Below are 21,669 nucleotides of genomic sequence, written 5' to 3'. Positions count from 1 at the left end.
AGGTACTCTGTTATTTTCTGGATGGGAACAGAGAGAGAAGTGGAAAAGGATACAACATGCCACAATTATCCCCACCTTGGCACCCTCGCAGCCAGCAGCTTTGAAAGGTGGGAAGCCCACACCAAGGAGAGTACGAGACCAAAGGATCCTTACTTTTTGGACTATCTGGACTTCGCAGGGTGGCTCTTCCTTTGCCCTTGGGGGTTTTTAAGCCATCTGCGAGGTACTGATGACCGCTTTCTCCTAGCTCCAGCCTTCGCTTTGCCTGCAACAGGAAAGTGCAATCGTTCATCACCGGTCACGTGGGCGATCACAAGCAGAGGGGCCGTCTGGGATCCAGCCCAGCCAAACGGGCTGCTGGCCCCTCTGCTCTGCCTCACCCAGGACCCTGTCATGCCGCCCGGCCAGCTGCTGGCTCCAGGTCTGCGCCGGCGCCGAAACGCTCTTCACCTGCAAGGGATTACCGGTCTAGGCTCAGACGGACCCGTCCACTGGTCCTTTAGGGTTAGGTCACGGGCCACTCTGCTTACCCCCCTCACTGATTCAACACTATGTGCCAGGCGTGGGGTGAGACAGTCAGACCACAGCAGGCACCCTGGAACATAAATTTGCTTTTCCCGGGGCGCCTGGGTGGCTCAGTGGGTTAAAGCCTCTGCCTTCGGCTCAGGTCATGATCTCAGGGTCTTGGGATCAAGCCCTGCATCGGGCTCTCTGCTCAGCGGGGAGCCTGCTTCCTCCTCTCTCTGCCTGCCTCTGTCTACTTGTGATCTCTGTCTGTCAAATAAATAAAATCTTAAAAAAAAAAATTTGCTTTTCCCTTGCGACACTCCGCCGCCGACCTTCATTCATCTCTGATCTGGGTTGGTCCTTACGCTCCCCCCATACACTCTGTGTTTCTGTGTATTATAACACTTATTGGATAGAAGGGTTATTTTACTTATCTGTTTCTCATTTCCTTTAAGGCAAGGACTGTTTCCCATTTATCTTTGTATACCTAGGGTTTGGCAAGGAGCCTGGATTTCTGTAGGTATTCAATCACTCTCTCTCTATACATATATTTATGTTTAAAGAAAGAGTGATTAAACAGTAACACAGCTAGTCACAGACTGCAAATGGTCATTCATCAGAATAACAAAAATGCAAATGCTCAATCTTGGGCTTCCACTAGTATTCCTGTCCCCATTTTCGTCATCAAATCAGGCAAATGAGGAGTCTTCATTCAGTTTTCATTTTATTTTAGGGTGGGGAAGGGCAGAGGGAGAGAATCTAAAACAGCCTCCATGCCCGGCATGGAGCCCCCCATGGGGCTTGATCTCAAACCCTGAGATCATGACCTGAGCTGAAATCAAGAGTCAGATGCTTAACCAACTGAGCCACCCAGGCACCCCTTCATCCAAGTTTTTCATCTAATTTGATTTTACTTAAAAAATATCCACTTAGTGTCTGTGGACTGGGCACCGGGCTTAGGGAACAGAGGTAAAGCAAGACGGGTAAGAGCGTCTGCCTCCCTAGCCTGTAGAGTCCAAGAGAGGAGACAGATAATTAAGTAACTGTTGTGTACTAACTAACCGTACGGTGGGATGGGTGTTTGGACAAGAGGGGCACCGACTAGACACCCGGCATGGCCATGTTCTTCTCGTGCGGGGACGCACAATGTCAACATAACCCCCATGACATGGAAACGGAGGGAGAACTTATCGGCTGAGGACAGAGATGCAGCCTCTCTATAGAAAGTTACCCGTGAATCTTGCTCTGTTTGCTCCACCAGTCCCCAGCCACGCGTGGTCTCCCCGCAGCAGCATGTGCTCGAAGGAGGAAATACATGCTGGAGGTTGAAAACTTAGCACAGGAAAGGGTAAAGGATCTCACCAGTCGTTTTTACACAGATTACATGTTAAAATGATACTATTTTGGCTTTATGAAATATGATTAAATCAGATAGTAGGAAAATTATTATCCTATCTATCTATTTAATTTTCTACCCTGTGGCTTGCCTTTTTTCTGTTGGGCAATACTGGGCTGAACTTCACTCTAAAGGCCTAGGAATGACATCTGGCAGATTTCTTAACATCATTTTCCCCTCCCAAATATTCGGTCAAATCCTTGTGTGAGCCTGTTGTTATGGTTGGCCCGGCAAACATGCCCTCTTCATGAGGCAAAAGCTCCCTGATTGTTTTGGGGGGAGCAGTCCTCCCCGGTGCTAGCCCAAGTGCGTTGTGCCCCGAGGTGACCCCGGCCGGGCTGGTCTTTGTGTACCCCCCACCCCCACCCCACCAACAGCCGCCCATGAGCTGCATATGACCAAAGCGGGGTGAACAAAGGCCAACCCTAGAGATTTTTCTGGAGCTCCTGGCAAGGAAGTGTTGTGCCTTCCCTGGAAGGCTGACATCAGCCTGAAGCCATGGAGAATGGAGGGCCCACAGGGGCGAGTGGAGTGGAGAAATGGAGAGAGAGGGTCTGAGGCTGTCCTTCAAAAGTCTGAATCAAGGTCATATGCTAGGCGCCACGATTGGTCTTTGCCTGAGATTTCTCAGTCGCATTAGCCCATAACATCTCCTTTTTGCTTAAAGCTCTTTGAGTTAGGGAAATGGAAGTGTGGTGTTGCAAGCGACAGCCCGTGGGGCAGGCTGAGTCAAGCTGAGCCCTGGTGCAATGGGGAGCTGGCAAGCCTCATTCCGGAGTGGCAGAGTGGGTGGGTCACTTCTGGGGCCTTTAGGAAATTACCTACGAGAGACCTCATTTGAAGCTTGCCTGAAAGTCGAGAGGGGAACAGCTTTGCGATGGAGGCCAGTTCTCTCCATAGAAAGCAATCCGGGAGATACAGAGCTGTATTCCCTCCATGTGATGGTCCCTGGAAGGAAGCCACATAGGAAAGAGTTTGGGACCTAGAACTCTTGGGCCCCGAAGTCTCAAAGTCTATATAATCTCCCTGAACACTGGTAAGAACGAACCACCCACAGGCTAGCCGCCTGGGGGCACATTACTTTTGTCTCCCCATCTAGGCTATTGTTCCAAATTGCTTTGAGGCAAAGGCCTATGGAAGCCATAAACTGTAGGCTGGGGAAATTCCCAGAGATCTGTTGCTAAGAAACAGAGGTCCAACCTCAAGGACCAGGACTAGGCAGGTTGTGTGCCTTTGCATAGTTGATCCGATCTAAATACTAGGTAGAAAATCTATAAAATCTTAAAGGCAATTCTACTGCCAGAGAATCCTTAAGTCCAGAAAGCAAAGGTCTAAGATAGCTCAGCCTCTAAGGGAATCGATCACCAAGCCTCTACGTCTACAGCAAGAAATGAGCAGTGGAGGGAGGTCAGCCCCAGCAAATCCTCCTGGAGGGTAGAAATCGAGGCGGTCCTATGGGCTGCACCAACAGTCATCGTCCCACCAAGTCTCCCAGTGCCTGGAATTTACAGCTGTGCAGGAGACAGGGCGTGCTTTGGGAGGCGATCACTGTGTCATCTCCCTTCTCCCACTGGACGCTTCTGGCAGGCTATCCCATGAGCCTTCGTCCGGGGTGCAGTGGCAGGGGCTGAACGGATTTGAGAGGAACACACAGTACTTATTACCTGTAGCTCCCAGACCTGGGGACGGGCACAGTAACCGGTCTCTCTCTTGGGAAAGGGCCAAACACTCTGGTCTCTGAGGGAGCAGCGTTATGTCAACGCTTACCTTAACAAAGGCAAGCATGCACGCCTGGTTAAAAAAACCCCAAAAATTGGATGGGAGGTTTTAAACAGTACAGGTGGTCTCTGCTCACACCAGGGCAGATGGAAATCTCTCTCAGTCAGCTCCATTTTTGTTTGCTTAGGGTGACCATCTCCCTGAACTGGGAGTTACTCTGTTTACAAAGAGACCTTCACATCCCAGGGCCCCACCGGTAAAGCGGCGCATCTACCTGGTGCTCAGCAGAAGGCCAAGCCATCGGGTCCTCACTGAGAGTAAAGGCTGGACAGGAGGACTGCGCTGCGGGTCACCCCCACCCCACCCCCACCCCCACCATCTTCCTGAGGCATTATCAGGGGCGGCTTTTATTATAAAGGAACCAGGTGCTAATTGGAGAACCTCAGCCCAAACGGAGATGACGTGCTCCTGTAATGAACAGTTGTACTGTTAAATTTCTGAAAATGTATATATAAAAATAATAGGAATAACTGTCAGGCAGCCAAGCGGTGGGCTGTGAGGGGGAACGTCCAGTTTCTGCCAGCCTGGCCCCTATTTTTCCCTTTGGGGAAGAAACTTCTCCACAGTCCTTGGTTCAGGTGGTTTCTTTGTCTCTCAGCCTGACAAGCAAAAACCCTGATGATCAACATCTCATCCTGACTCTTCCCATCAGGGGCTCAAAGGAGAGGCCTGCAATCTGGGCCCACCAATGACTGCATTCCAGTCCCTTGGCTAATGGGCCTACGACCAAGGCAGGAGAATTAGCCAGTGCAGGGACTTTGGTTAGAAACGGTGGGTTCTCGTCACTGGGAGCTCGTAGGACGTAAGCCTGGAGCCACCTGGGTAATGAACCAACATGGAAGCAAAAAGACAGAGAGAGACTGAGTCCCAGTACCTTCGAGGGAGGTGCTAGATAGAGCCATGCCCAGAAGCAGGTCTACCCAAGATTCCCATTTGTGCGAACCAACACATCCCCTTTCTTGGTAGAAGAAGACTGAGTTAGGTCAGCCATTTGCAACCCCGTGTCCTGAAAGAGCCAGCCTGCCAGCATTAGCTAGAACACGGGGAGCGTCTGAGAACGACACGTTGTCATGCACCATTAATTGCTTCCCATCTCATCACGCGATCTCATTTTCACGACATCCCCAGAAGGTAGTTGCTATTATTATTTCCTATCCTACAGGAGAAGATGGAGGTTTGGAGCGCTTAAGTAACTTTTCCAAGATCCCACGGTCAGTAAATATGCGTACTCCAAAGTTAATGCCTACAACAGCTTTTCAGAATGACTGTGAAAACCTGCCATGTAAGAATATTTGAAAAGTTTCACTAAACTTGATGCCATCTTACTCTATGATAAACATAGACTTTTACTTGATTCATAATTTTTAAGAACTTTCCTTTACATAATAAACACACGAGGAAATTCAAAGAGCGCAAATACGCTTATGAGAAATGTACGTCTCTCTCCCTGCTCCTGGTCCTGTTCCCTTTCTTGAAGGCAAGACTGTTCAGTTCCTTCGATATCCTTTTATTTATTTTTTAAAGATTTTATTTATTTGAAAGAGAGAGAGTGAACACACAGTTTGGGGGAGGTGCAGAGGGAGAAGAATTAGACTCCCTGCTGGGCAGGGAGCCTGACGCAGGGCTCGATCCCATGACCCTAAAGTCATGACCTGAACTGAAATCAAGAGGCAGACGCTCAACCAACTGAGTCACCCAGGCGTCCCTCCCCCCTTGATATTTTTTTAGACAGACTACAGAATTACAAGTGTGTATATAGGTATATACCACTGCAACCTATAAAGAAATTATACACAAATGTACACAAATGATAGTAAACCACACATTACTCTATTCACACATCTTCAAGTTTGACCTGTCGGTACACAGAATGACTTTATTTTTCATAGCTACAGAATACTGGATTAATTAGTACACCATGATTTGTTTACCTAACCAAACACTTACTCACGGACATCCAACGCTCTTCTAGAAATGACTACATTTTCCCAGTAAGCATTCATGACGGCATTTTGGGGTAGTTATTACCATATCCGCCTTGCACCAAGGAAGAGATGGTAAGGGTTTACCTAATGTCTCTGTAAGTCACAGACACCAGGATTTGAGCCCATGCTTTCCCTGGACTGATGGAAAGTTCCCTCCTCTGTTGCCATAGCAATTTTCAGGGCGCCAGAGCCTCATTTTGCCCTCATAACTCACGTATATGCTCCCGGTTTCCTCACTGGACCATGAGCTCAGGTGTTAAGTAGCCTTGCACTTGGCATGCACTCAGTCGGATTTACGTATCTATTTTGAATGAAGTAAGCTATAAATTCCCACAGTCACTTGGCAGGTAAATCACAAAGCTCTGACATTACCCACCTGTGAGGCCGGCATGTATGTTGTAATGCATGTGTCTATGCAGACATGTGTGTGTCTGTACACATATACATATGCTGGAGATTAAGCTCTACTTATTTGGAAAGGTTTTCAAGAAGTGCAAAGGGGAAAAATTAAAGTTGGAGAAGGATACATAAAATGGGATTTTATTAGGGTAAGAAAAACTATAAGACGTACACTTTGCTTTAAAAATTTCCAAGTATCCAGAGAGAAAGAAAGTCTGGAAAGATCCACATCATATGTTAATGGAGGTTATCTCTGAGAAATAAAATTAAATACAGGGTAATGATTTCATGTTTAAAGTTCTATAATATTTGATTGTATTTTACAAAGCAATGTGTACATATTAAAGTTATACCTTCTAAACTAGCAACTTAGCTCTTTGGAGTATATTCAGAGAACATTTATGTTGGTTCTAGGGTTTGTCTATTAAAAACAGCACAGCCAGTTTCTTGAATATTTTTATGTTTTGCCACATATGTCCAACATGAACACCCAATTTCAGGAGAAAAATTCACTAAGTTATTGTACATTTACATAACGGAATGTTATGCAATTAATAATGATGTATATCTATAAATAAGTTTAAAAGAAAAGTAGGTGTGAGTAGTAAAATTTTTGTGGGGAAATTATATGCATAGAAAGAAAGGATATCTAAGATATATAAAATAATTTAAGAGTATTACTCTTGGGGTGGTAGGATTACAGTGGTTTTGTTTTTTGTTTTCTTCTTTCTACATCATTTAAAAGTGTGTGTGGGTTACTTGCATCACGAGACAAAAATCACTTCCATTTGCCATTTGAGGTTAGACAAAAGAAAGCTGCTGGTTGTTGTTTAGGCTGTTGAAAATCTTATGTATCATTCAGTAGGTATGGGTATGAGTTCTCAGCAGAAATGGGATGGATACACTATCAGAAAGGCATCCTAGGCTCAGGATGGGGAGGGGTGGTGTTCTTATCTACCATTCGACTGAACCACAGGAAAAAAATTAAATCGAGAAAAAGGCATAGCCTGCTGTAGTTCACAAACTGAGCCCTAAAATAAACTCCCTTTACCCCAGTTCATAAGAGATCCCAGCAAGGGAAAGAATGGGATCTACGACACATTGCGTCTCACGGCCAAGGACGAGACAGGGCATTTTGAACTGAGGAAGATGAGAAACCGAAGATGGAAATTAGATAAAAAGAATGAGGGCCAGGTTAGGTTCATTAGTGAAATAACCCAAAGGACAGACTCTCCATCCAGCTCCAGACCAGACCAGAGCTGAATCTTCCTTGGATTCTGGCCATTAGGTCGGTAGGTTAGGACAGGAGGATTTTAAGAAAGGACTACAAAGCTGCCAGTTCCTACACAGGAACTCAATGTTGTTGTTGTTGTTTAATTTTATAAACTTTATTTATTTTTATTTGGCAGAGATCACAAGTAGGCAGAGAGGCAGGCAGAGAGAGTGAGGCGGAAGCAGGCCCCCGCTGAGCAGAGAGCCCGATGTGGGGCTCGATCCGAGGACCCTGGGATCATGACCTGAGCCGAAGGCAGAGGCTTTAACCCACTGAGCCACCCAGGCGCCCCGGAACTCAATGTTCATTAAGTGCCTGCTGTGTACCAAGCCCTGCACAGGCGATAACTGACTGTAAAAGGCGATCTGGGGGCCCCTGCCGTAGGGGACGGCACGCAAACCAGGAGCGGGAAATGCACGGTTTGGACGGCAAGGAGCCCGCGGCTGGGGGCAGGCGGGCGGCGGGGCTGGACGGCGAGAAGAGGGCGGAGGTCTGGAGAGGGCGTTAGAGGGGGCGGAGCTTGAACCAGACCCGGAAGGCGGCGGGCTCTGTCCCGCACGGACGGGAGTGGGAGTCCCGATACAAGCATGCGCAGAGGCGCAGCGACGTGGAGGGCCCCCGGTCGGGGGTGCCGGTGGGGAGGGAGGGGCTTGGGTGAAGCCGGCGCCACGTCGTCGGTCCCTTCCGCGCCGTGTGGCTACGGAACCTCGCTCCGCGTCTCCCTTTCGTGGAGATGAGGGCACCTGGGACGAACAGCCCAAGGTCGTCCTCCCGGGCCTCCCGCAGCCAGGGGCACGTTCAGAATCCGCGAGAGCAGGGCCTGTCTCTCTGAGCTACTGGGTGGGAAGCGAATCAGAGCCCGAATTCTCCCTGGGACCTGACGAGCCACACGGGCATGCAGAAGGCCCCGACGACGCATGTGGAGACGGAAGTAGCGAGCGTGCGTCTCACCTCGAGGAACGGCGCATCCACCCTGCACGCCAGCCCCCCCGCGGGGAGCGGAGGTCCCTCTCCTCCCCGCGCCCCCCGCCCCCGCCAAGTCCCCCCACCACGGGGGGCCGAGAATGGCCCCCAGACTTGGCCGTTTTTCTTCTTTTCATGTTTAAACTACAGATCTGGGGCATCTTAACTTCACCGTAACTCGTGTTTGTGGACTGGTTTGGGAATCGAACCACGTAACGTACGAGGGCATCTCAAGGACAAGCAAGCCTGACGTGGGGGACGGAAGCCGTTTACTTAGAAAGTGGCCGCAGCATCCCTTTCTAAAGGCGCCTGCTTTGCTTTTAAGAGTAACTGGAGACAGGGAGCCTGGCTGGCTCGGTTGGGACAGCACAAGACTTTTGATCTCATCAGGGTCGTGAGTTCAAGCCCCACGCTGGGTGTGGAGCCTACTAAAAAGAGAAAAAGAATAGTTTAAGACAATTTAAAAGAAAAATCAACGTACGTGAATTTTAAAAAAATCCACGAGTTCAGGCAGCTTCTAGTGGCTCCCTCCGCAGGGAAATCAACTTTCCTTTTTCTCGTGGTGGTCACCTCAGCATCTCTAAGGAATAAGCTTGGCTAGCTACTTCTGGACAAAAACGTCCAGCACCAGTGAAGACCATCACCCAACCAAAGATGACCTCACCTGTTCACATCCATCGTAGCTTCTTCTCCATCCTCTCAGGTATTCAAGTCAAGTCCCCACTTTCTCTCCCACCGGAAACTCCTGGACCTCTGTCAAGACTCTGGACTGTTCTGCAAGCTTGCCGCAAAGCTGTCCTGCTGTGATCTTCCACTCCCTGTACCGTGTTGAAGCCTGAGGGGGACACCTGTCACTTTGACTGCCCAGCCTCTGAACCTTCCCTCCTATGGTTAGCAGACTCCCTACTCTATCAGTAGGTGGGAGGCATAGTGGCCCTTCTAGCACAGATGCTGAAGGCTCCGCGCACTCCCTCCTCGCTTGCCCAGAACCGGGGCCAGGCCCATTGCCTGCGTGGGACGGACAGACAGACACACACACCGGCCCCGGACCTGCAATCCGGGTTGCTCTGGTAAACCAGCAGGCTGTCTGGTGATGGCTGCTGGCACCTGGGAGAAATCACTGGGGTTGCTGGACTCGTTCTGTGGCTCGACATCTGGGCTGTGGCTCTGGCTACTGATCCTGCCTTCGTTCCTGCCTGTTCTCCAAGCCTGGTTCTCTCATCCTCAATATCCTCCAATAAATGTCTTTTCTGCTTCAGTCGCATAGGGTTGTTAACCGATGGCTTTCCGGGAACACACCCGAATGATGGTACGGAAGAGAAAATCCGAGTCCTTGCAGATCTGAAGTGTGAATTTCATGCCCACGCTCCACAGGTCGGCTAAGTAAAGGACTTAAGGCGCAGCACCTATTGCCCTCAGAACCCGGAAGTCACTGTTCTGGTGGTTTTTAAACCCAGTGTTGATGATGAGAAACCTGCAGCCACGGATTCTCATTTGGCTGAAGCTATTCGATTTCTAACCTCCCTGAAAGCCTCCCGGCCTGTCTCACATTCATTGTGACATTTCATAACATCGACTCATCTGTGTACCTTTTCTCGCTCACGGTGCGAGGGACTCCTGGGCTCCTAGAATCTACCCATGTGGCCTTCAGCTACAAGAAATATTTATGTTGTAAATCATCCCCTCCCGTTTCCTGTCATCTCCCTGGAATTCCCATTCTTCTTAGAGTGATCCTCTAAAGCTCGTATTTTCTGTTTTTCCATTTCTTTGCCTTTTTGTGCTACTTAGCTGTTCTTCCATCAGATTTAGCTTCCATTCACTAAATTTCTTTTTTTATTTTTAAAGTTTGGGCAACTAGACTTTTAATATCCAAGAGCATTTGTTTTGCTTTTGCTCTCTGATCAATCTATTTTTATAGCATCTTGTTCTTTTATGAATAGGAGAGTCTTTCCTTCGTCACTCATTATTTCTTTTAAAGTTTGCTTTTGTTTCCTGTTCAATCTATTTTCTCCACTGTCCTCTTTTCCTACTTAAAGAAAAAAGAAATCTTGGCCCCACTCGATAATTGTTGCAGTCCTTTTTCAAATGTCTAGTCCCTATTTAAGTGACACCTGCAGGCTGTGTGACTCAGATTGAGGTGATATCCTTAAATGCCAGAATGGAGCTAATCCGTTTATTTTGAGAAGATTTCTCAAAACCTATCTGGCTGAGGAAAAGACTCCCGGATTCTACATAAAGTCCTTCCTGTCAACCCCTGTTTTTACCTTTGGTTTTGTCATACCTCAGCTTCTCCAAGGCAGACCAATGTTCTCTCTGGCCCTAGCTTCCTCTGTTTTGTTTTTGCTTTTTTTATGATTTCATTTTTATTTGAGAGAGAGCACAGGCTGCGGGGAGCGGCAGAGGGAGAGGGAGGAGAAGCAGGCTCCCCACTGAGCCAGGAGCCCAATGTGGGACTCGATCCCAGGACCCTGGAATCATGAACTGAGCTGAAAGCAGTCGCTTAACCAACTGAGCCACCCAGGTGCGCCTGTTTGTTTGTTTGTTTTTGTTTTTTAAAGATTTTATTTATTTATTTGACAGACAAAGATCACATGTAGACAGAGAGGCAGGCAGAGAGAGAGGAGGAAGCAGGTTCCCTGCCGAGCAGAGAGCCCGATGCGGGACTCGATCCCAGGACCCCGGGATCATGACCTGAGCCAAAGGCAGAGGCTTTAACCTACTGAGCCACCCAGGCGCCCCCTGTTTGTTTTTTAAAGATTTTATTTATTTGACAGAGAAAGAGTGCACACAAGCAGGGGAGCGGCAGAGGGAGAGAGAAAAGCAGGCTCCCCTCTGAGCAGGGATTTTGATGCGGGACTCGAATCCAGGACCCTGCGATCATGGCCTGAGCCAAAGGCAGAGGCTTAACTGACTGAGCCACCCAGTCGCCCCCACTCTGTTCTACTTTACTGACTTCCACTTCTCCATCCTTTCTCTGTGTTCCAGAAATCTGCTGAGTGATCTTGTCCACTTAAAACCCCACTCTCATTTTCAGTGATTTTTTTTTAACTGTTTACTATTATTTTCATCAGGCTTCCAGGGAAAGGAGATATCTTGGTTTGACAATGTGCCTTTCTCAACCAGAAGTGTTTCTGTATTTAATTCTCGTTTATCAGCAGGTGATACCGACTACTCACCGTGTGTAAGGCACAGAGCTAGGCCCTCCCCACGATAAAGGCAATGGCTTCTTTTGCATGCAAGGGGAGCTGAAGCCCAGATATCCTACCTAAGTCTCTACCCCAACAATCGAATATGGATTATAAAAAAGCAAAAACCTCTGAAAGCCTTTCACGGATTAATTCTGTATCTGTACCAAATAAAGAATAAATGAATAAGAAGCTTAAGAGAAGAGCCTGATTAATAAATTATATTTAATGTTATGCAAATGAGGTGAAAATAAGTACTATTTTTAATAATGAGAAATACGAGTGATGACCTTTCCTAGCATAACCATCGTGGTCTCTAGAACAGAGAGGGCAAAAGGTTTTGAATCCCCCACACAATGCTCAAGCTTTATTATTCCCTTTTAAGTCTGCACCTCACATGCTTTTGCAGGAATGCAAACATGGCAAACTGCAATTAAACCACTACCTGAGAAGAGAGTTTTAAATTCAGTCACATTACCCAGTTCATCATGTGTTTTTCTTTTAAGTTATTGCTAACCTTAAGGATATTGTTATTGCCCATAAAACAGAATTTAAGAATTCTTCTCCTCTGCCAGCCTCATTTCCAGGTTGGAGGTTGGCACAAAGGATTCACACTAGATTCAGTGATGGCCAGTTACAAAGCGTAGGCTCTGCTGCTCAGATGTCTCCCCAAAAGGGCATACTTGAGTCTCCCACTGGGGTACTATTCAGTTTATCTCCACTTTCCTTTCCAACTCCTAGTTTTTGGTCTTAGGAATTTACCTCATTTCAACACCAGTGGAAAAAAACCAGGAGTTGACGTTTTTTCTATTCAGGGCCAGGTAGTAAATATTTAAGACATTGTGGGACACGGTCCTGTTGTAGTTCCCTTCACTGTTCAAAGTAGCCATAGTTCATAATTAAATGGGCTTCCTTTCATTCCAATAAAGCTTACTTACAAAATGAGCCGGGAGCCAGATTTGGCCCACGGGCCACAGTTTGTGGACTCATGGGATAAACCATTATTCTTGTACAAGTTGATTTATGTTTTTCTTAAAGGGTATTTATACTGCTCATACCAAATACTGAAATTTTATGAAGAAAGCCAATCATCTTTTTGGGTAATGGAATTTTGTCTCTGTCATACTTTGTGTTATATGATACACACACACACACACACACACACACACACACACATATATATACACACACACACCCCAAAATATATAAAGTATATATATATATACACACACACACACACTTTGTGTTATATGTGATATATATATATATACTTTGTGTTATATGTGATATATATATATATCCACATATATATGTATATATATATCAAGGAAGTATGAAAAATACAGGCAAATTTGAGCTATCTGTTTGAATAGCTGAACCTCAGCCCATCCGCAGGAAACAATGATAATTAAACACACGAACATACTCTTTGTTTTATGCCTGCAACCTTCAAAGCTAAAGAGCTAATTTATAGGTGCAATGATGAGCTATAAACAAATTCTTACTATGGGTTTGACAGATCAATTTTAGAGAAGATTAACTGCTTCATGACTTAAATTAAAAAAAAAAAAATCTCTCAGCAAACTTTGTCCCATTGAGTTATTGTAGAAACATCAGACTAACTGTTCTGAATCTCAACCAGACTTCAGAATGTAGTCGCTAAAACAGCTTGCAGGACAGTGCGAGCACCTGAAATCTCAGAAAAAGGGAACACGTTTAATGATCGTTGTGGCTCCAAAAGACAGGGCACTTGGTCCTGGTGGACACAGTTTTACAAACTGCTCCCTGGTACAGAAGCATGATAAATGGACTCCAAGAAGGAAGAACACTTTTGAAAGATTTATGAACCGAGGAACTAAGAAGTTCCTCTTAAAGAGGTAAAATGTTACTATCCAATCCTTGTACAACTGACTTGACTTGAAGACCAAAGACTGCTACTTACCATGCACTCAACTTTCATTTAGTGGCTCTAATTTAGTGTCTTTCATTTAGTGTCTCTAAGAGTTGGGAGTTTCTGGGTTGTAACACAGTAAGGAGGAACCCGGTTGGAGGCCAATAAACCCCCTGAGTTGAGAAGACGGAACAGAAGAGTCCAGGGAGGTCAAAGGAGCTCAAATTTGGACAGATTGTGTCAGAGGCACAATCTTGAAAACCTGCGGAGGGTCCCTCTTGAGAATCCAGCAGAATACAGTGTATGTGTGTGAGGGAACTCCCCAGGGCCAGGAAACACACCTGAAACAAATAAGAAAGAAAGAGTGCCCAGAGTTCCCATGGGGCCTGGAATTATAAAATCGTAGGCACACTGTTCCTGCAATTGTTCCTAGCAGACAGACTGGGGGGGGGGAGGGGGATGGACGATGGGATGACACACCAAAAAGTGAAACCAAAACAAAAAGCAGCCTCATAACACAGAGGCACAGGTACTCAGAAGGGTGTTGCTGCATTGACGAGGCAACATTAGCCCTAGAATAAATACTGCTCTGGTCCCAACCCACAGAGCAAGAACTGAAAGGGGAAACTATTTCTAAGAAACCTAAAAGCATCTCAGAACAAAACTGAAGAATATTTACAGAATATTTACAGAAATACAAAAAAGTCCAGCACACAATAATGACTCTCATTCAACCAAACCTGGCTCCCGAGGAAGCATGAAAATATGACCCAGATTCAAGAGAAAAATCAATCAAAACTGCCCTAGAACCAACACAAATGGAAGACTCAGTTGACAAAGACAGAAAAAACTTACAAGTTAATGTGACTATATTCCATATGTTCAAAAACTTAAGGGGAAGTCTCAGCGATTTAAACCTACAGATACAATGAATCCCAAATACAAGGAAATACAGAGAAAACTGTAACAAGGCACATCACAATCAAATTCCTCATAATCAGTAATAAAGAGACAAATCTCCAAAGCCAGGAGGGGCTAGTGGAGGAACAGGTTACAAGAAAACAAAACTGAGAATCCGCATTTGTAACAATGTAGCCAGAAGGCAGTACTGCAGCATCTTTTTAAAAGTGAAAGAAAGGAAACTGTCAAGCTAGAATTCCATACCCAGCAAAAACATCTTTGGAAATCCAAAGGCAAACAGATACATTTTCAGTGATACAAAAGCTGAAGAATTTTTTTTTTTTTTAAACCAGTAGATCCATAATAAAAGAAATATTAAAGGAAGACCTTCAAGGCATAAGGAAATGATGCCAGCTGGAAATACGAATCTATACAAAGAAATGAAGAGTCTCAAAAATTGTAACTACATGGTAAATGTGTGATTTCTCCCCTTATATTTAAATCTCTGTAAGACAATTGACTATCTAAACAAAAATATAAATTACATCATGGCATTTATAACATATGTGTAAGTAAAATACATGACAATACCAGCATCAAGGCTAGAAGGGGAGGTAAGTGGTATAATCTTAAGCATACCTAAATGAGTAGGGGTAAGAATGAAGAGCCAAGAATAACCAAGACAATGCTGAAGAAATAAGAACAAGGTAGAGAGACCTTGTATTGTATCCACACTTGTACTGCAAAACTAGTCATTAGTGAAATGTGTACTGGCACAGGGAAGGGGAAACGGACCAGGAGAATAGGATGGAAAATCCAGAAACAATTCCACATGTACATGGAAATATCATGCATTCCAGACCGCTGGAAAGAATGACTATTTTTGTTTATGTCTTTGTTTTTTTTTTAATAAAGATTTTATTTATTTATTTGAGAAACAGAGAGAAAGAGGGAGAGCACAGGGGAGTGAGAAGGGGGAAGTAGACTCCTGCTGAGCAGGGAGCTCAACATGGGGACTTGATCCCAGGACCCCAGGATCATGACCTGAGCTGAAGGCAGATGTTTAACCGACTGAGCACCCTGGGGTCCAAATGTCTTTTTTTTTTTTTTAATTGAATTATATTCAATTGACACACACCACAACATTAGTTTCAGGTGTACAACATAGGGATTCAACAACTCTTTATGTCCTGCGATGCTCACCACAAGTGTACCTACCAAAGAAGGACTATTTAATAAAGGGGGCCAGGACATCTACTGATCTGAGAAGAAAAAAATCTAAAACTGGATCTCTACCTCGAACCACAGACAAAAATTTCACTGCATATCTAAATGAAGGGACTAAACTTTACAGCTGTGAGAAGAAACAAAGGAAATACCTGGCTTCAAGTTTTTCTTAAGAAAGAAATGCACAGATCATACATGTGAAAAACTACATTAAAATTAACTCTGGTCATCAAAAGAGCACAATGAAGGCAAGCCACTGGTTAGGAGAAGATACGTGCAATGCACATAACCTCCAAAGAACTGTAATTCAAAAAAAGATAAAAGAATTAGTAGAAACTGGTAAGGAAAAGGAATATAACCCAAGAGAAAACAGATGTAAGACAAGAACAGTAGCCAGAAGAGGGTACTAAATGGCCAAAATATTAAAATACATAATCAGGGAAATGTCAATTAAAAAGAAAGAATCCTGAGCGCCTGAGTGGCTCAGTTGGTTAAGCATCTGGTTTCGGCTCTGGTCATGATGCCAGGGTCCTTGGATCCAGCCCCACATTGGGCTCTCTGCTCAGGTGAGGGGGGAGTCTGCTTCTCCCCCTCACTCTCTCTGTGTTCTCCCTCTCTTTCAAATAAACAAATAAATAAAATCTTAACAAAATAATAAAATAAAAAGAAAGAATCTTTTCACACTCATCAGATTGGCAAAACCTACAAAGTCTGGAAATACCAGGTGTTGCAAACATGCAAAACCGTTACCTTCTTAGTGGGTGGGCTGGGGGTGGGGGGTTGGGGGGTTGGTACAGGCACCCTCTGGACGCAAGTTTTATCCATACTTAGTGAAAACCATCAACAGCTCAGTATGCACCATAAACTCTTGCACTCATGCCAAGGAGGCGTGGGCAAGAATTAGTACCAGGCTGTAGTCATCAACATTGGTAAATCACACAAATTCTGAAAAACAAACAAACAAACAAACAAAACCAACCACAGAATGGACATGGTCTCCTTACATAAAATTGCAAAACACTGAAAACCTTATTAAACAGCAATAGGGTACTCCATACGTAGTATGATTATACACACAAAAGGCACAGGTAGAAGAGAATAAGAAACAGAAAAGAGAGAGGACAAAGAAAAAGCCACTGGGGAGGAAAACAAGAATCTTCGACTGCATTGTTGCTGTCATATGGTGCTGTTCTCTGAAATATTTTCTAGTAGAATTTTAAAAATGTAAGACGAGTAGGAGTCAGGGAGAAGTCTGGGTGTGTGACCCACCACCTGGAGGGTAATCTGGCAATGTTATTATTTTAAACATGCACGTCCTTTTGACCCCAAAACTGCATTTCTGGAAGTCAATTTATCCTAGAGAGATACTACAAAAACATGCACAGGGAGGCATGTACAGGATGTTTATAACAGTATTCTATTCAACGGGGGAAGTGAAAAAAAAGCCAACCCTAAATGTCCAGTGTCCATTAACAGGAGGATATTTAAGGAAACCACTCTGTATTATACACCCACGTTGGAGAACACTGCAGCAGTCTATGGTGAGAGCCATCTTTGGCTTTATCTAGTGACTTGCTAGTAAAAAAAAAAATCAAATCACAACAGTACTGGCGGTAGGATCGCCTATGGAAAAACAAAACCAGGCAAGGCCTGGCAAGAAGTCTGTCAGCAAGGAGGGCCGCGAAGGGTGGAGTATGTATGGAGTATGTATCCTCTACTGATGGAAGGTGTGCAAGAATACATATCTCGGGGCGCCTGGGTGGCTCAGTCCATCAAGCACCTGCCTTCGGCTCAGGTCATGATCCCAGGGTCCAGGGATGGAGCCCCGCATCGGGCTCCCTGCTCAGTGCAGAGTCTGCTTCTCCCTCCCTCTGTCTCTGCCTGCCGCTCCCCCTGCTTGTGGCTTGTCCTCTATCTGTCCAATAAATAAACAAAATCTTAAAAAAAAAAAAAAAGGACAGTATTTCTGCCTTTCCTTTTAAATTGGTAAAAACAGAATATAAATGGAGGAGGGTTCCTGGGTGTGGCTCAGTCCATTAAGCAGCCAACTCTTGATTTGGGCTCAGGTGGTGATCTCAGGGCGGTGAGACCAAGCCCTGCATCAGACTGTGCTCAGCTGGGAGTCGGCGTGACAGTCTCTCCCTCTCTGTCTTCCTCTGCCCCTCCCCTTGCTCCTGTGCTCACTCTTGCTAAAATCAATCAATCAGTCTTAAAAAAAAAAAAAGAAAAGAAAGAAACAAAGGGAACACATGTCAAAAACACAATAACAAAAACCCCCACAATAACAATCAAGGCACCAAAGAAATGATGAGAAATCAGAGAAACCAGAAGTTGAAAGTAGGGAGAGTGTGGGGGCGGGGGGCTCCTCAAAGAACAGCAAAGGACAAAGTTCAGTGAAAGAATGAATGGATGACCGCAAGGAAGGAAGGAAGGAAGGAATGGGGGTGAGAGTTTCAGATTTTAGAATTAGTGGCCGTTTCTATAGTCTCACTTCTCTGCACCTCCCTATAATTCGATTAACTCCCAAATTTTTAGAGAGGAAACGAAAATGTATCCAGTGCCTACTGTGTACTTTCGTGTATGGTTGACCCTTGAACACAGGGGCTAGGGCACCGACCCCTCCTTGTGCAGCCAAAAATTACATATAACTTCTGGCTTCTCCAAAACTTTACTAATAGCCTACTGTTGAGTGGACGCCTGAGAACATAAAGTTGATTAATACACAGTCTGTAGATCATGTGTACCATCTACTGTACTCTGACAATAAAGTAAGCTCCAGAAAAGAAAAAAATCCCAAGGAAGACAAAATACAGTTAAAAGTACCATACCGTATTTATTGAAGAAAAATCTACATATTAGTGGACCTTTAATTTGTTAAGAGGAAAATTTCTTTGTATTTAAAAAGATTAGTATATAGGTGAAGGGGACTAAAAGGTATAAACTTCCAGGTACAAAATTAGTAAGTCCTGGGGATGAGAAGTTTTGATGAAAAAAGAAATTAATGTCAACATAGTGACATCAGTCCTCAGAACACGGACTCTTCGGAAGCATATTTAACATAGTCTGTCGGTAGCGGGAGGATTGCAGATGGGTCTCCTCGTCTAACGGTAAGAATGAGAGTTGGCATCCACAGCTGGGGTTCCTGGGATCAGTGAGTCCCCACGGATAATCCCTGTGGGTCCAGTCCTCTCCCCGGGGTCTTCCTCGCAAATCATGGAAAAGCAAACAACTGGAAAACCTTGACGTAGACCCCAAATCACTTGATCCTCAACACGGTATATAAAAGGATTAGGCCACTCTGGAAGGGGGCGAGTCACCCATCTACCCCACCACCCAGAGTGGGGTAGATGAGGGACCCTCCACTATCCTATTTGGTTTTTCCCCAATACCTTCCAGAGAAGCATCCTGGAATCCTCTTTCCAGGAAAAAGAATATTAAAAAAGCACCAGCCTCACAGAGAAGCACATTTGGCTCCTTGGTCATGGCAGGCTTTTACCCACAGGCCAACGGCCATTTTTGAGAAATCTCCTAGAGTTTCAAGGATGGAATGGAACCCGGGCAGGGGAGTCAAGTTACACTGAAAAGACATGGATTGGCCCAAAGACGAGACTTCAATTTGTGTAAAAAGCAACAATCACCAGGGAATAGAAATTTGTCCCTCAATGGGACCACCATGAGCTTTCTGAGGCTGAGGAGATGGTTGAGGAGGGGGGAGTGGAGAGGAGCCAGACCCGGCCGGGACCCAGGGTCCAATATGTGACTCGGACGTTGACTCCTATTGGACTAAGGGGGCCAACATTCTGATAGACATCATGACTTGGGAGCCTCTGACTTACCCACTAAAGGTTCACGAGAAGGTGCTGGCTTTTTTTCCTACATTGTAAGGAGCTGCAGCCTTCGAGGCGGAGAAGAAAAATCCGACTAGAAAGGCCTATGATTGTGACTGCTACTGAATGCCTATGAAATCGTGTTCATTTTCTTTCTTTTTTTTTTTTTTAAAGATTTTATTTATTTATTTGACAGACAGATCACAAGTAGGCATGGAGGCAGGCAGAGAGAGAAGGGAGGAAGCAGGCTCCCTGCTGAGCAGAGAGCCCGATGCGGGGCTCGATCCCAGGACGCTGGGATCATGACCTGAGCCGAAGGCAGAGGCTTTAACCCACTGAGCCACCCAGGCGCCCCTACGTGTTCATTTTCCAAACGCACGGAAGACGGTCCTGGAAACGTACTAGGAGTAAATGCTATGACGGATGTAGGACGGGGCAGTGGTGGTACAATAGCTTGCAAGAGACACAAACTGGGTAAAAACGAATTAAACAAACATGCAAAGAAAAATGTTCTTCAAACGAGTTTTGAACAAAATGCTAGGCTAGTGTGCTACAGGAAAGGGATGATGATCATGTTAACTTTATTAATAAAAAAAATTTAGTAACTGGCTGGCTCAGTCGGTGGAGCGGCCGATTTGGTTTCGGCTCAGGTCATGAGATCGAGCCCCACGTCCGGCTCCGTGCTCGGCAGGGAGTCTGCTTGGGATCCTCATTCTCTCCCATTCCCTGCTCATGCTCTCTCTCTCTCTCTCAAATAAATAAATCTTTAAAACAAATCAGTAACAAGCTAGAAAGTTTATCAAGGACCTGAGTCTATCCAGCAGCTCTGTGATTCCAGGGACAGCAACAGTTGACCTGAATAGGTTAAGCCACGTGGAGCCAATGAGGCCCTCTCGGGGGACACGACTGAGTGGCAGGTCCGGCGAGGGGGCCACTCTCATGGCCTGCTTCCTTTTTTACAGGCGCGTTTTTTCCCTGCTCATTTACCTCTTTCTCCTTTAGCCTATATACCTCAGAATCATTCCAGGCAGGGCGCCTGGGTGGCTCAGTCGGTTAAGCCTCTTGGTTTCAGCTCAGGTCATGATCCCAGGGTCCTGGGATTGAGGCCCCGTCGAGCTCCACGCTCAGAATGAAGCCTGCTTGATATTCTCTCTCTCTCTTTCTCTCTCTCCCTCGGCCCCTCATACTCGTACTCTCTCTCTTTCTCTCCCTCTCTCAAATAAACAAATCTTTTTTTTTTTTTTTAACATAACTATCTAAGTAAGAAAAAAATCTTAAAAAAAAAAAAAAAGTCATTCCAGGCATCAGATGTTACCTCAATTGATATTTGTTAACTGGGAAACTGAAGAGAGATCTTAGGACCCCCCAAAGTAGTCCACTTGAACCTGTCACACTGGAGAACAATTTCTCCCTAAGCTATACTTACTTCTAGAGGTAGGCAAGGGGTGGGGAGCACACCAAGGAGAAACTCCCTTCATCTCTGAAGCCCCCCATCCATCAGATCCTCCCACTGTCTCTTCTCCCGCTGGCTCTCTACCTGGAAAGCTCACCTGCAGGCAAAGGGAGTTCCTGAACCTGAAATGCATGACTTTCTTGATGAATGACCCCAAGTAAACCTCAAAGACCTCCACAGGAGGTCTCACCTGAGAATTCATCTAGAGTTTTCTATTGCCCTGCCAACTATTTTGCAGTTAATCATTACAAATGCAAAATAAGTACCTACTTACTGAAAAAAAAAATGCTTATCTGTGTGATAAATAAAACTTCAAGATCTCTACAGATCAGTTGACATTTACTTATCTGAGAATATTAGCTTTATAAAATAAAATTAGGCAATCCAAAAAAAACCCTACCTCGATAGTTTTATTAATCATGATTAATGAATCTTGTAATTACCTTGGCACTTCTTTTAACTAATGGACTGACTATCTTTCACAAAATCTATTTCTATTTCTACTCATACGGTGATAGCATTGCTCACTAAAATGCACACACAATTAGGCAGTGACTTCATAAAAATCACGGAGGAAAAGAGGGCTGTATGAACTACCTTTCAATTTAGGAGAACACTCTTTATCATGATATTCTCAGAGCGGTTTGTAAAGGTGAGCAAAAGACGAAACTAGACGAACAGATACATTAAAATGAGTGTTATTTCCATCATATTATATAATTCTTTTTGACAGTTTGCAAAATCGAACTAAAAAAAAAAAAAACCCCCAAACAACCCTTTTTTCCACCTGTCAGGCTGTGGAGGAATGGCGAGACTCGGAACCTTCCGGGGCCTCAGCTGCCTCGGTGTACAAAGTGGACAGAAGACCAGGCATATCCCTGAGA

At 45.2% G+C, this 21,669-nt stretch overlaps 1 protein-coding gene across 2 annotated transcripts in view; it reads right to left on the bottom strand.

Moving 5' to 3' along the window:
* The window catches only part of E2F3 (E2F transcription factor 3), a gene marked incomplete at its 5' end in the record, with an annotated part of 75,060 nt that overhangs the window by 12,129 nt on the left and 41,262 nt on the right, over window positions 1-21,669 (bottom strand). For both annotated transcript variants that reach the window (XM_080807298.1, XM_080807299.1), the window contains one exon: window positions 154-265. In XM_080807298.1, the coding sequence (XP_080663424.1) occupies window positions 154-265 (112 nt within the window). The remainder of the gene's footprint in view (window positions 1-153; window positions 266-21,669) is intronic.

This window comes from Martes martes (assembly GCF_963455335.1).
Source record: "Martes martes genome assembly, chromosome: 6".
Taxonomy (NCBI): Eukaryota; Metazoa; Chordata; class Mammalia; order Carnivora; family Mustelidae; genus Martes; species Martes martes.
This window is presented reverse-complemented; position numbering and strand designations above follow the sequence as displayed.